The sequence below is a fragment of the Perognathus longimembris genome, chromosome 6, assembly GCF_023159225.1.
Source record: "Perognathus longimembris pacificus isolate PPM17 chromosome 6, ASM2315922v1, whole genome shotgun sequence".
Lineage (NCBI taxonomy): Eukaryota > Metazoa > Chordata > Mammalia > Rodentia > Heteromyidae > Perognathus > Perognathus longimembris.
This window is the reverse complement of record NC_063166.1, coordinates 83833676-83847502: the sequence shown is the minus strand read 5'-3', so window position 1 is coordinate 83847502 and position 13827 is coordinate 83833676. Positions and strand designations below refer to the sequence as shown.

The window sequence follows — 13827 nt, the reverse complement described above, 5'->3', positions numbered from 1 at the left end:
AGAGAGGAATCAAGAACAGACAGAGAGAGGAAGAAAGGCTCCCTAGGACAGGAGTGGAACACTTGGATCACACTCGGTGTTCCTGGAGCACCATGCCAAGGCTCATTTGCTACTGGCATAAGTGCTTCCCCCGCAAGGGCAGGCCAACTTGAACTGGGTGGGTGGTCCCTTGCCAGGGACGTCTGACGGAAGTGCTGGAGCCAGGCCCTAAGAAGCTGGCGGGTTCCCTGGCTAGGATGAGAAGTGCTGAGCACCCATTAGAGTAGGAGGAAGAAAACAATCCGGGAGGCCATGGTGAGAGTCCTGTTATCCAAGGCGATCTGGGCTGAGCTGCCCCACCCCTGGAACCAGTGAGAGGGCCCCTGCGTTGCGTCCCCCTCGAATTCAGATGTGAGAGTAACAAGATCTCCAACTGTGGCCCGGTGTGGTGAAGGGGGGTGGGGGGTCTTCACAAAAGTGGCAGATTTACGGTGAGCTCAGCGGATGGGACCCAACGCAACACGGCCGAACCCAGAGGCGAAAGACTCAGGAGAAGCCACCGACTACAAGCCATGGCGCGGAGCTGCCCGGAACAGGAAGAGGTCGCACCGCCTCTCAGCTCTAGGCTCTTCCGCTTCCTTACTGTCCTACAAACCCAGTCTCCACCTGCTCCATCTGAAGATGAGTTGTGAAGATTCTTCCAGAATACATTTATCTACAGGCGGGTGTCTTGGAGCCAGTAAAGAACCAGGAGAAAATGAACCCATTCTCTCGCCCACTTTGTGCGCGCTTGCTTTTGTGGCTCTTGTCAAACAGACAAGAACAGGGAGAGCACGGGGCCGGCCTTCCTCCCGGCGCGTGAGCCAGCCCCCGCACGTGGCCCGTCCCCAGCCCCCGGCGCGGGCAAAGGCTCCATTCACACGCGCCTCAGCACCCCTCTGCAGGGACCAGCACCGCTCGCTTTCTGAAACGCCTGATCTCAGTTCCTGGCCATCGCTGTGCTATTCCACCAGGCCCCTGGCCTGCCTCAATGGCAAGCCTGTCCACCAGGAGCACAAAGCTGCCTTTGCCTGAGAGCCAAGAGCAGGGACAGGGGAAGCTGCGGCCGAGGGGGCCTCTCTCTCCCTCCCTCCCCCCCTCTTTCTCCCTCCCTCTCTCTCTCTCCACCACTATGACTGGCCCCATTCTTCCCCAGCACACCGGGGGCCACCCCTCACCCCAACTCCTAAGGACCTTTCGCCTGGCAAGCAAGGAGGATAAATAAATCTTGGGAAACAGGAGGGAAACACAGACCCAGAGGACAAGGTTCTCAAGTGGACGCCTGAGTCTGAAACTTCTAAGATGAAGCATCAAGAGTAGAAACTTCCTTCGCATTTAGGGGATTTAAGGAGAGTCAAGATGTAAACAAGGCAAGGATACAAAAGAAGGTGGTGGAGAAAAGCAAGCATTGTGTGGGTGGACAGGTTGGTGGGTGGGTAGATGGATATATCTATCAACCAGCTGATCAATGGACAGATGGGCAGATGCATGGATGGATAGATGGACAGATGATAGATGTGTGAATGGTTCTAACTATTGAATAATGGGCAGATGCATGGATGGATGGATGGATCAATGGATCAATGGATGGATGATGGATGGATGAATGGACGGATGGATGCATGAATGGTTCTATCTATTGAATGATGGACAGATGGGCAGATGCATGGATGGATAGATGGACAGATGATAGATGCGTGAATGGTTCTAACTATTGAATAATGGGCAGATGCATGGATGGATGGATGGATGAATGGATCAATGGATGGATGATGGATGGATGAATGGATGGATGGATGTATGAATGGTTCTATTGAATGATGGACAGATGGGCAGATGCATAGATGGATAGATGGACAGATGACGGATGCATGAATGGTTCTAACTATTGAATAATGGACAGATGCATGGATGGATGGATGGATCAATGGATCAATGGATGGATGATGGATGGATGGATGATGGACGGATGGATGAATCAATGAATGGATACTTGAAGGGTTCTATCTATTGAATGATGGACAGAGGGCAGATGCATGGATGGATGGATGGATTAATGGACGGATGCATGAATGGTTCTATCGAATGATGGACAGATTGGCAGATGCATGGATGGATGGTGGATTGATGGATCAATGGATGGATGCTGGCTGGCTGGCTGGATCAATGAATGGATACTTGAAGGGTTCTATTGAATGATGGACAGAGGGCAGATGCATGGATGGATGGGAGGATGGATGGATGGATGATGGACGGATGCATGAATGGTTCTATCGAATGATGGACAGATGGGCAGATGCATGGATGGATGGTGGATTGATGGATCAATGGATGCATGCACGCATGGTTCTATCTATTGCATGATGGACAGATGAGCAGGTGCATGGACGGATGGATGATTCACTGGTAGGTGATAAATGGCAGATGCATAAATACACAAACAGATAGATACGCAGATACATAATACAAAGAGAGCGAGTAAGTGAGCGAGTAAGTGTTTGAATGAATCCCCCATAAGTTCATGAGTTGGAAACTTGGTCCCCAATGAGCAGTGGTGAGAGGTAAGACATTTGGGGTGTGATCTCATCGCCCAAATAGAGATGGCTCTGTTAATGTATTCCCCAGGGAGTGGCTTTCTCACGAAAGGAAGCTCCCTCCGCACACCTGCTCCATCTTGCCATGGAACTGCCCGCCATGGGGTGGTGGCACATCTGGAAGGCCCTTGCCAGATGCTAGACCCACACTCTTGGACTTTTCAGCCCCCAGAGTCATGAGCCAAACAGGTTTAAATTCCTCTTCAATTCGAGGTCTCCAGTATGCTGCTGTGCAACGAAAACAGGTGAGACGCAGATGCTTCTTCAAAGGAAGAGCATGGAGGAGCCACAGCCGGGTAGGCCATGACCTCACCAGCGTCACTGAGTCCCAGAGCACTGCACCTGCCTGGTGCCTAGGTCACTCCCACTCCAGGTCCAACAGCAGAGAACAGAATGGGCCCAGCACCAATCCAAGCAGAGGACAGAACCAATGGGCTTAGCACCGATCGAAGCAGAGAACAGAACGGGCCCAGCACCAACCAGGCCCACATGCCACTCCCACGGCCATTCAGCACCATATCATTCCTTCTCAGCTTCTCTTTCTCTCTGCTACCGTGCCTCTAACTGCTCAGTTAATCCATCAGACTCCGCCTCGGGATGCCCCTCGTCTGCCTCGACTGCCATCGTGACTTTCTTTCTCCTGAAAGCAGAGCTGCAGGTGGGGCTTTGGTGCAGGCACTGGAAGAGGACCTGAGAGAGAAGTGAGGGGGGAGGGCGTCCCCTCTCCTCGGGCACATTCCCAGGGTCACTGCTGTGGACAGCAGAGCACACCATACAAGGAAACCTCAGGCATGGGCTCTGGGGGGTGGGTGGGCCTGGCCTGCCCCGCCCCGCCCCGCCCCCGTCCCCGCCCTTTGGCTGGGGACTGTGACTGGGGCTGAACTCTGCCAGTGTTCTGGCTGCTCCTGGGTACCAGCTGTGCCTGCGGTGGTAGGGCCAGCAGGACGGCGGGTGTGGGTCAAGTTTCCGGTAGAGGGAAACAGCTGTAGACGTTGGCCATCTCTGTGGTGTGGCTGTTTCCCAGTGTGGTGGGCTCCAGATCCCTCTGTGATGCCCACCGTCCACCCCACCGTCCACCCCACTGGCCGGGCTGGAGTCACGGCCACAGACCAAGCAGCAGCGGCCCAGGAAGACGTGGCATCCACCACCCCAGTGTCCTCTGCTAGCGGGCACCGTGCCCTTGCCACTGTAAAGTCCAAGCAAGCGCCCTTCGCTTCTTGTCTTGCGCAGCGCCGTCTCATTCACACCGTGGTCACGCCATGCCCTTCCGAGGGTCGGCGGGTCCCCTTCCCAGCATCCCAACCACCTGCTCTCAGCCTGGCTGGTTTCCCCCACCCTCCCGCCCCCTCGCTCATGACGCCTCAGCCTCAGGCCTCCTCCACCCTCCAACCACAAAGCACACCCCGACCTCAGGGCCTTCGCCCGCGCTGTTCCCTTCTCCAAGGTGTGTCCAGGGCTAACTCCCTCCCTCGGGCTGGTCTCCATGCAGAAGCCCCACTCACAGGCCAGAGATCTACCATCCATCCCTCCTGGCTCCTGGGGCCATCATTCGGGACGCTGTGGCTTCCCCTGGTTCTGCCGTCTCTTGGCTCCAGCCGGTCCATGTCTCCCGGACTGCGCCCCAGGATGGCGGTGACCCCCACACCCTCCCCGCCCAGGCACCAAACGCAGTGCTGTCTGATCCACATTTCCCAATGGCTGACCAGCTCCAGTTCCAGGGCTGAGTGCAGACCCACTCCACAGGAGCGTGGGGTTCCCCAGGTAGAGGAGTCTGTGCCTGGCCGCACGCTGGCGAGGAGAGGGTGCTTCCCCCAAATGTCCCCCCCCCCCCACAGGCACAGGTGCAGGGTGAGCAGGGAGCCCGCATTTAAAATCTGCACCTGACACACACGCGCACACATACACACACGCACACACACACACCGGCAAAGGGCCCAGTGTAACAGGGAGGAAGGCGGCGGGGGGGGGGGGAGAAGGGGGGGCTCTGAGGGAGACACCCCGCCTCGGGGGCGGAGGGCAGGAGCCTGGAGGGCCGGCTCCCCAGAGGAAAGGCGCGGGGCAGCCTGGGGCCGGGGCCACCGTCTCCCCTACAACTGACTTCTCTTCCTGTTCACACCAGCCCCGGGTGAGGGCCACGAATAGAATTCTAAATATAGTGCGGAGCAGAATTAAGTGAGATTTGGAAGCGTGTGCGCACGACTTGTGCGGCGCCATGGCGCGGGGCGAGGGGGTCGCCCGCCAGCCCTCCGCGGGGTGAGGGGGTCGCCCGCCAGCCCTCCTCGGGCCTCAGTCCCCATCACTCGCCCCAAGCCCCAGACTCCAGTCGGCTCAGACCCCCACCGCCGAGGGGTGCTGGGCTCAGAGGGAGGGACGCAGACCCCACCAAGACACAGAAAGATACCTACCGCACCGCTCGGGCGGAAGCTTCCGGCTCTCACGGGGCGCCCTCCCCTCCGGGGACCTCCCCCACGCCATTCCCCCGCCTCGTCGGTCCCCCTCCTCGTCGGCTGGCGGTCCACGGTCACCCACGCTTCCACCCAACAGTCACAGATCCAGTTTGGAGCAAAAAACAGCCAGGCAGGCAGGGGACAGCGCCTTCTGGGTTGGAATCGAACCCACACGGCCATGGACCGAAGAGCGGCATCAGGGGTTCGGGGACGGCCGCCGGAGGCCGGGGTTCACCCCGGGAGAGGGTGCCTGAGGCCCACGGAGCCTCGTGGCCACGCCACAGACCCCTGGAGCACTCGCCGGACCTGCCCGGCCGCGCGCTGATGAAGCAGCCTCTTCCCCGCAGACGGGTGAGAAAAGCGAGCCCACCGCGAAGGGAAGCAGGCCGGGGCGCACGTGGGAGGAGCGGGAAGAGATGGCCGGCTCTGGCCCCCGAGGGGGCCGCTCCCACCTGGCCCAGTGGTCAAGGACGTCTCTGCCCGGGGCGCTGGGGGGCAGGGCCGGCCTGCAGCTCCCGGCCTAAGAAAGCTCGAGGCGGGGGCCACCGCGGGGACCAGCACGGCCCACTCCACCAGCTTCCTCTCACGCGCACGTGCCCGCAAGTGAACACCACGGGAGCCGGCGGGAGGGGCCTGCGGCGCGGAGCGGTGAAGAGTCGGGCTCGGCGATGGGATGCCCGCCTGGCCAGGGGCCGACACGCACATGCGCCAGCACCACGCCAAGGCCTGACACTGCGTGAGCCTACGCACAGACGAGAAGACGGCAGGGAGTGCGCGCACACCTGCACACACACACACACACACACACACCCATGGGCACACACGGTTCCCCAAACTCCTGACCAAATATAAACTCGGCCGTGAGAGTGAACATGAGGGCTGCGAGACGTTCATCCTTCGCAGCTCTGGATGTGAGACTGGGTGCTAAGCGCCCCCCATTGCCCCGGCCGCCTCTTCTTACAGCGAGGAAGTTAGGGGGGACCAGGGGGGATGGAGGGAGGGAAAGGAAGGGGAGCAAACGCAAATGAGTCAACTCGAGAGTCTGCGAGAAACCAAGTCTCTTCTGTCCTCTGCCCCACGCCTCGTCTCCAGTCTCCAAGGCTTACTGTGGAGGCAGCGTGAGACTCTAAGCCCGTACAACCATCAGTTAAAGGCCAGCACTTTAACTACAGGTGCATATACATTTTCAAGAAATACTGGGAACAAACACAGAAGTCCACTAGTAAGAGTACTGAGATGATTACTTCTTAAAGTGTGGCATTTAAAACACTCGCAGAATCATGACATAGAAATATTTACCAGCCCGGTGCTGGGGCTCACGCTTGTGGTCCTAGCTTCTCAAGAGGCTGAGAGATCTTGATGACAGAGTGACACTGGTCAACATGCATTGTTCTTATAGTCTGCTAGGAGGAATGGTAACCCCTTCGAGCAATTACTTAGATACGTGTATATGTACATATATGACTCCAGGAAATGCACACACGAATACACATGTGTACACGTGCACATGTATATGTCAGGTGGCACCGACACAGCTGCAGCCCCCTCCTTGGTTCCTGGCAGATTTGTTTCCTGGATGCTGCCAATTCATCAAAGCCAAAGTCGACGGATACTGTGCGCATTATGAGATAAGGCGACGTGCCCAGCCGGCCATCCACATGGCTCACATGAACAAGCAGGAACACGAGTCCCCACCCACTACACACGGGGCCTCCGGTGACGCTGCAGAAGGCAGGTTCGCTGCCTCCCTTTGCCTGACTTTCAGAGGAGCAACCCTGCCCTGACACCCTGAAACCAGCTGGGGGACTTGTGTGGCCCTGTGTGTTCACCTGACAAGAGCTCAGTGTGCATCGACCTGCTAGGTTGCTGGCCCGAGAGACAATGGGGTTGAAGGCCACGTTTGCTCCATTCCAGGCACATGGCCGTCCAGGGTGATGCAAGAGGCAGATCGTGGAGACAGGCACACGACTTCTTTGGAGCTGGGCACTGGTGGCCCTCCTCTGGGCTCCTAGCTGCGCCTCAGGCCAAGTTCAGGAGGCTCATGGTTTGAGGATGGCTCAGAACAAACCAAACGTCCCTGAGACGCTGCGCATGGTGGTGTACACCAGCTGAACCCCAAGCACCACAAAACACCCCCTGGCAACCGGAGCTGTATGTGGCTCTGCTCATCCCAGGAATCTGGGCTCCCCGAGAAACTGTACAGAATTCCTCAGATGTACACTGGACCCACTTCTTCTCAACGTCAGTCTCAACTTCTCTGGGGCATTCTTAGCTACAAACCCTCTCCTTCTGCTCCCATGAGATTGCTCCTTCCCAGGGGGCCCAGACACCCCGCTCTCCCCATATCCCCCGCCACCCCCAGAGGACAGGACACCCCGCTCTGTGCATGTCCCCTGCCACCTGGCGCCAGTGCTGTACCCCACCTCCCAGCTCCTTCCTGCGGCGTGCACGCTGGTTCCTTGGCCGAGGGTCATGGCACACCTGCCAAGCAGACAAACTCATCCCAGCCACACGAGCCAAAAGCACACCACCAGCCCCGCCCACAGACGGCCACCGGGCTTAACTGTCCGGAAGGAAGCACGGGAGCGGAGGACTGTAGGAGGGTCCGCCTGGGCTGAGGGTGAAGGGGGCAGACGCAGCACCCCCAGAAGAGTGGGGGAGACGGAGGGAGGACAGGGGAGGGCCGTGGCAGCCAGCCACACCACCGGCAGCTCTTACCCTCTGCTGGGTCAGAGATCAGAAAGGAACCTACACGCCCCTGCGGCCACTGCCGCAGTTCCTTTCCTTCCTCCTCCATCTCTTCTTCCTCCTCCTCTTCCTCTTCCACCTCCTCTCCTCCCTTCCTTTCCTCCTCCTCTGTCTCTCCTCCTCCTCCTCCTCCTTCCTTACCTCTCCTCCTCTGCCTCTTCCTTCTCCTCTTTCTCTTCCCTTTCCTCCTCCTCCTCTGTCTCTCCTCCTCCTCCTCCTTCCTTACCTCTCCTCCTCTGCCTCTTCCTTCTCCTCTTTCTCTTCCCTTTCCTCCTCCTCCTCTGTCTCTCCTCCTCCTTCTTCCCTACCTCTCCTCCTCTGCCTCTTCCTTCTCCTCTTTCTCTTCCCTTTCCTCCTCCTCCTCTGTCTCTCCTCCTCCTTCTTCCCTACCTCTCCTCCTCTGCCTCTTCCTTCTCCTCTTTCTCTTCCTTTTCCTCCTCCTTCTCTTCCTCCACCGCCTCCTCTTCCTCTCTCCACTGACTACAATGGGCCCTCAGGCCTGGTGCTATTCCATATCTGAAGGGAAGTGGCCAGACCGCACACCCAGGAAATGACAGGGCCTGCCTCTCCTCCCTCTTCTCCAGTCATCTCTGGCGGATCTCAAGGGGAGGAGAGGATGTTGGAGGAGATGCCTGCCTCCTGTTGGTGGCGTCCCAAGATTCTGTACTCTTTACACACCTGAAAGCTAGTGACAACAACTTTGTCATCTTAAACTCCGAGAAGTGAAGCGAGTGGCCTAAGGTGGCTCCGCACACACGTGGCAAAGCCAAGACTGGAATCCATCCAAGCACCTCCGGCGCAGAAGAATCTTTATCTATCGCGTTGTCTTGCTGACCAAAGATACCGACTAGCAGGTCCAAACACACTACAGTACAAGCTGAACGGAAAGAACTCAGCCCTGTGTGGGTAAAGAGTTTTCTTTACTTGGTGACTGCCTATCCTCAAGGATGAGATGGTCAGACCAAAGACAGCAAGAACCTTCCAGAAGGACAGCTCTACAAGTGCTCTACAAATGGCCCTCAGTGTGCCCAGCCCAGGGACAGGAATGGGAACAGAAAGCGCACATGTCCGATCATCTTCCATAACATACATGCTAAGTTTTCCTTCTTTTGTTTTTTTTTTTGTTCCAGTACCAAGACTTGAACTCAGGGCCTGGGTAATCCCTTGAGATTTCTGTTTTCTCAAGGGTGGAACTCTATCACTTGAGTCACTACTCCACTTCTGGCTTTTTGGTAGTTTGCTGGCGATAAGAGTTGAACCAACTTTCCTGCCATGGAGAGCTTCCTACCACAACCCTCAGATCTCAGCCTCCTGAGTAGCTGGGATTACAGGAGGCACTGGGGCCTGCAGAAGGTTTTCATAATGAGGTAACACACCAGTGAGTTTTTAAACTGTACTTTTACAGCATCTAGTTTTTATTTTCAAAAACCCCAAAGACATGGACCAGGTAATTACTGCTAGTTAAACTATGTAGATATTCCACGAGAGGCCAGAGGAAGCAGCTCAGCACTCTACAGAGTAACAGAACGTTCCAGAAAATACGGGTAGAAAGAGCCACCCTCTAGACAGGGGCAGTGGCTGTATCTCCCCTGGCCACCTGCCCTCCCCCGGGTCGGAGACACCACTAAAGTGTTGGGCACCCAGGAGAGACCAGGCCAGTTCTGTGTTAAGGAGCCTCTGCTCTGCAGGGTACATGGGAAAGGGGACGGAAGAGCCAGAACAGCCTGGGGGTTGACCGGAAGAGGCAGGGACAGCCTGGGACACGGGGGAGGGGGTCAGTGCTCCCAGAGGCCAAGGGTGGCTGCATATATTAAATAAGTGTGGTGCTAGTGGCTCACACTTGTAATCCTGGCTACATGAGAAGCCAGGATAAAGAGGATCATAGTTCAAGGCAGCCTGGGTGGAAAAGCCCAAGGGATAATGTTGACGGGGGGAAGACAGGCATGACGGGAAACATAAGATAGCAAGGTTGTTGTCTATGAGCCGGCCTGGCAAATGGCAAGAGCCCACCTCACAAGAGAAGGGCTGCTAGCGTGACCCAGCGGCAGAGCCCCTAACAGGTACCGTACCCCGAGTTCACCCCCCAGAGCTGCCAACGGCGATTCGCAAAGCTGCAGCGAGTGACTGCCGTTCAGAGTGCCGTCCTGACATCTATCCAGAGACCCAGAAGACACAGGGCCAAGCCGGAGTGGAGGAAGCCGGGGGGGGGGGGGGGAAGCCCAGGAGGGAGGGAGGGAGGGAGGGAGGCAGAGTCCCTGGTAGTTACTAGGAACCCCAAAGGAGGAAGAAAAGAAGAAAACCCACGGACACCTCCGCTTGAAACTTTAAGTTTAAACAGGGCTCTACCCCTACTCGTGGAGCCATGGGACATAGTAGGGGTCCAGGTGGGACCCCATTAGAATAGCAGAGGGGGCGGGCGCAGGGCTGGCAGGCACAGGAGGAGGGCGCGGGACGCAAGGCGTGCCCGGATTCCCCGTGTCACCCTCCCTGTGATCTCGGTGCTGGGGGAAAGGGCGCCGCCGCAGATCCTGGAAGGAGTGTGAAGGTGTGTGTGCATTTCCCAGGAAGGTGCCACACCATTAAGATAACAAATGTGGGGCCCCCAAGGCAGACATCCTCACACCCAACATCTACCCGCAGACGTGCTCGGTGATGCCGGGGCAGCCCGGGACCTCGACAAACACCCGCCGGCTAAACTCAACTGCATCTTCTGTGGAGTCAGAGGGGGAGGTGGAGGGGCGAGGCCCCGGGCCACACCCCAGGGTTCCCACTCAGGGCCTCACGCACAGGGACTCTACACTCACCCCAAAGGCAGCCGCACTGCAAAGACAGAAAGAGGCACCAGAGCCTAGTTCATTTCCCAAGGGTGACTGAGAGAGCACCCTGTGTGAAGCAAAGGAAGGGGTGACCGTGTCCGAAAGAAAAATGGCTGCGTTTACCCGAGTTGTACAATGGTAACCCTCTGGACAAGCAGCACCTTCATAATAACTATAAAATCATATTTTTAAAAACTACCTGGGGGGGGGAGTAAATGCAATGATGTCACATAAATATAGTATTTAGTGGTTCTTGCACGTTACTCAGTATCAGGCTATTGTCCGACAGGAGAGCTGGGTTCAGAGTCCGAGTCCTCCTGAGTTCGAGCTGCTGGTAGAGGGCATGGAGAAAGCCCTAGAGGGCCAGAGCAGAGCTTAGGGGAGAAATGACTGACATGGACTGCAATAATGACTGACATAACTGACGCGAGTGCAGACCACCTTCAAAAGCGCTGGGCTGAATACAGAAAGAATGGGCCGAAGCAGTGCTGGCCGCTGTAGACGCTTCTAACGGAGTTTCAGACACATCTGCTCAAGGTCCGCATGTGCATGCCTCACACGGAGTGAGTCCCACCCACAGAGGGTGCAAGCCCGGCCCTAAGCCCAGCTTTCCTACTGGGCCAGCTTCCACTTCCTAGGACTCTTCCAACCAGAAGCCTCTCTATCTCTGCCACAACTCCTCCGCTAAACAAAAACGATGAAACTCCCCATTGCCTCCAACAAGGTTCTGCAACTCAGGGGTCATTTATTCATTCATTTCAGTCAGTCAGTCGGGCGGTATTTTGGTGCAGGTCCTGGATAATGAACTCATGTCCTGTGCTGTCCCTGAACTTTTTGTCTCCCCTCAAAACTAGCACTTCAGCCACAGCTCCACTGCCGGCTTTATTTGTGGTTAACTGGAAATAAGAGTCTCACAGACTTTCCTGCTCAGCCAGGCTGGCCTCAAACAACGATCCTCAGATCTAAGCCTCCTGAAGCTGCTAAGATGACTTACATAGGCCGATCCAGAATAGTTGTTTTTTTTTTAATATGTAGTTTGGATTTTCAACTCCAGCATCTACTCTCTGGTTCTCAATTTGGCTGCTAGATCCACCGAAGAACTCCAGCGTGGACCCATGCCCAGGGGTAACCTAACCCTTAGCATCCCTGCCCCCTCCCCTGCCCTCTGCCCCAGCCCAGCCCCCTCCCTCCGCCCATGCCCAGAAGGCCTTCACTCATAGCCTAAAGCTGAGACTTCTTATCTCCAAAACTCTGAACCAGCAAAAAGCCAGAAGCAGAGCTGAGGGGCAAATGGTAGCACTCCAGCCCTGGAGCATAAAAGCTAAAGGTCAGCACCCAGACTCTGAGTTCAAGCCCCAGGCCCAGCACAAGAAAAAGAAAAAAGAAACATGAGAGAAGAGGAGAGTCAATCAACTTCCATACTTGGAACAATCGTGGACGTAAATCTCCGTCACTGGGAAAACCAACCCATCAAGGAGTGCTTAGTCCCCACTTAGTAAGAGAAGGAATAATTAGCACCTGCAGGGTCTGTGAGGGCGGCCTCTCCTAGAAACTCCAAGGAAATGGGCTTGTCCTCCCACAAGTGACAAAACCAGGGATTTCCTCAGACCAGCACCTTGCTGGGACCAAGTGACACAGTGTCACCATTCCTCACAAAGATGTCTTACAAGGCTGGCATGGGCTGATTGTTTAAAATTTCAACCGGGGCCTGGCGCCCACAGAGCCGCCTCCACTGGGTCTTTCTGTGCAGTTCCAATGTGGTCTAAGGAGTGAAGGAATCAAGACTAGCTCCCCGCCCCCGACCCTAGGTTAACCGTACTTAGGCACTAATCACCCACCACCACCGAGCCCCACCTGGGGTCCTGGCGTTTAAGGAGAGACGTCTGCAAGAGAGGCAAGCCCTCGTGGGCATCTGCGGAGGAACTGAGATTCACTCACACAGAGCACCGACTCCAGAACGCCAGCTTTGATTCTGATTCTTTTCTTTCTTTTTTTTTTTTGAAAGATACATTTCAGAAGCTCAGACTTCTCCCCAAGAAGTGAAAATTGCCTTCTGGCAGAGAAAGGTTTTAATGATCACTTTGCTTCCTGCGTTTCCATGGCGACGGGGCAGCACACAGCTCGCCCCCTCCTGCTTCATTAGGCCTTTCTCCCTCCCTGGAAAGTCATCCATCAGGCCGTAGAGACGCCTTTGTGACCGGTTTATCATGGAAACCCTCCACGCTGCCAGCCAGGGTGGAGAGCAGAGATGAGGTGGGGCTGGCCCGGCCCACGCCCCGCGTCCCCGCCCGGAGCGCGGCCCGGCGGCGGGCGCACCTGTCCCGGAGGGGAGGTGGGCGCGCCCAGGTGCGCCGGGCCCCGCGGGAGGCAGCAGCCCGGCGGCGGGGCGCGAGCTGGCCAGCCCCAGCCGGCCGCGGGGCTCGGCTCTGCCCGGCGGGGTGCGCGCCTGGGCCCGCCCAGCCAGGGCCGGGGAGCGCGGGGAGCCCCGCGCCCGGGCGGCCGGGCGTCTGCTCGTCCCCGGGGCGGCCGGCCGCTCGAAAGGGGCGGCGGAGCCCAGCGGCCTCCGAGGAGCCGGCACGGCGGAGGAGCGCCCGGTGCGCGGCCCGGGGCACCGGCTGCTTTCCGGACAAAGGACTCGGCGGCGCCCCGACGCCGCGGGGCCGGGGCGGGGGCCGCAGGGCCCCGGCGCCCCGAGCGGGCCCCGGCTCCCCGAACGCGGCGCCCGGCCCCGCGCCCCCGCCGCGCCTCCCCCCCCGCCCCCCGCCGCCCCCCGCCGCCCCCGCCGCGCCTACCTGGGCTCTCCCGGGGGTCGGCGGCGGAGGAGGAGCCGGAGTCGGCGAGGGCGCTGGGGTCGCTCTGCGAGCGGCCCCGCGACACCAGGCAGCTGCTGTCGTCCTCGGACGCGGCCATGGGCCCGGGCGGCCGCGCGGGGCAGCGGGGCGGGCGGGCGGGCGGGCGAATCAGAGCATCCGAGGCGGCCAAGGTCACCGGCGAGGGGCGGCCGGGGCGGCCGGGCGGCCGGCGTTCGGAAGGGGGCCGGAGGCGCGGGGCGGCGGAGCGGGCGCGCGGCGGGCGGGCGGGCGGGCGGGCGGGCGGGCGCGGGGCGGCTTCAGGGCGGGGAGACAATGGCCCAGCCGGCGGCGGCGGCCCGGCGCATCCCCATCCCGGCGGGCGCGCGCGGCCCCGCTCGCTCGCTCGCTCGCT

General features: G+C 58.4%; 1 protein-coding gene across 1 annotated transcript in view; it reads right to left on the bottom strand.

The window, feature by feature from the left end:
* Positions 1 to 13533, bottom strand: part of Phactr3 (phosphatase and actin regulator 3) — a 118161-nt gene extending 104628 nt beyond the window's left edge. Inside the window, 1 exon segment of the mRNA XM_048349682.1 lies at positions 13416 to 13533. Within this exon segment, the coding sequence (XP_048205639.1) occupies positions 13416 to 13533 (118 nt within the window).
* Positions 13534 to 13827: the final 294 nt, after the last annotated feature.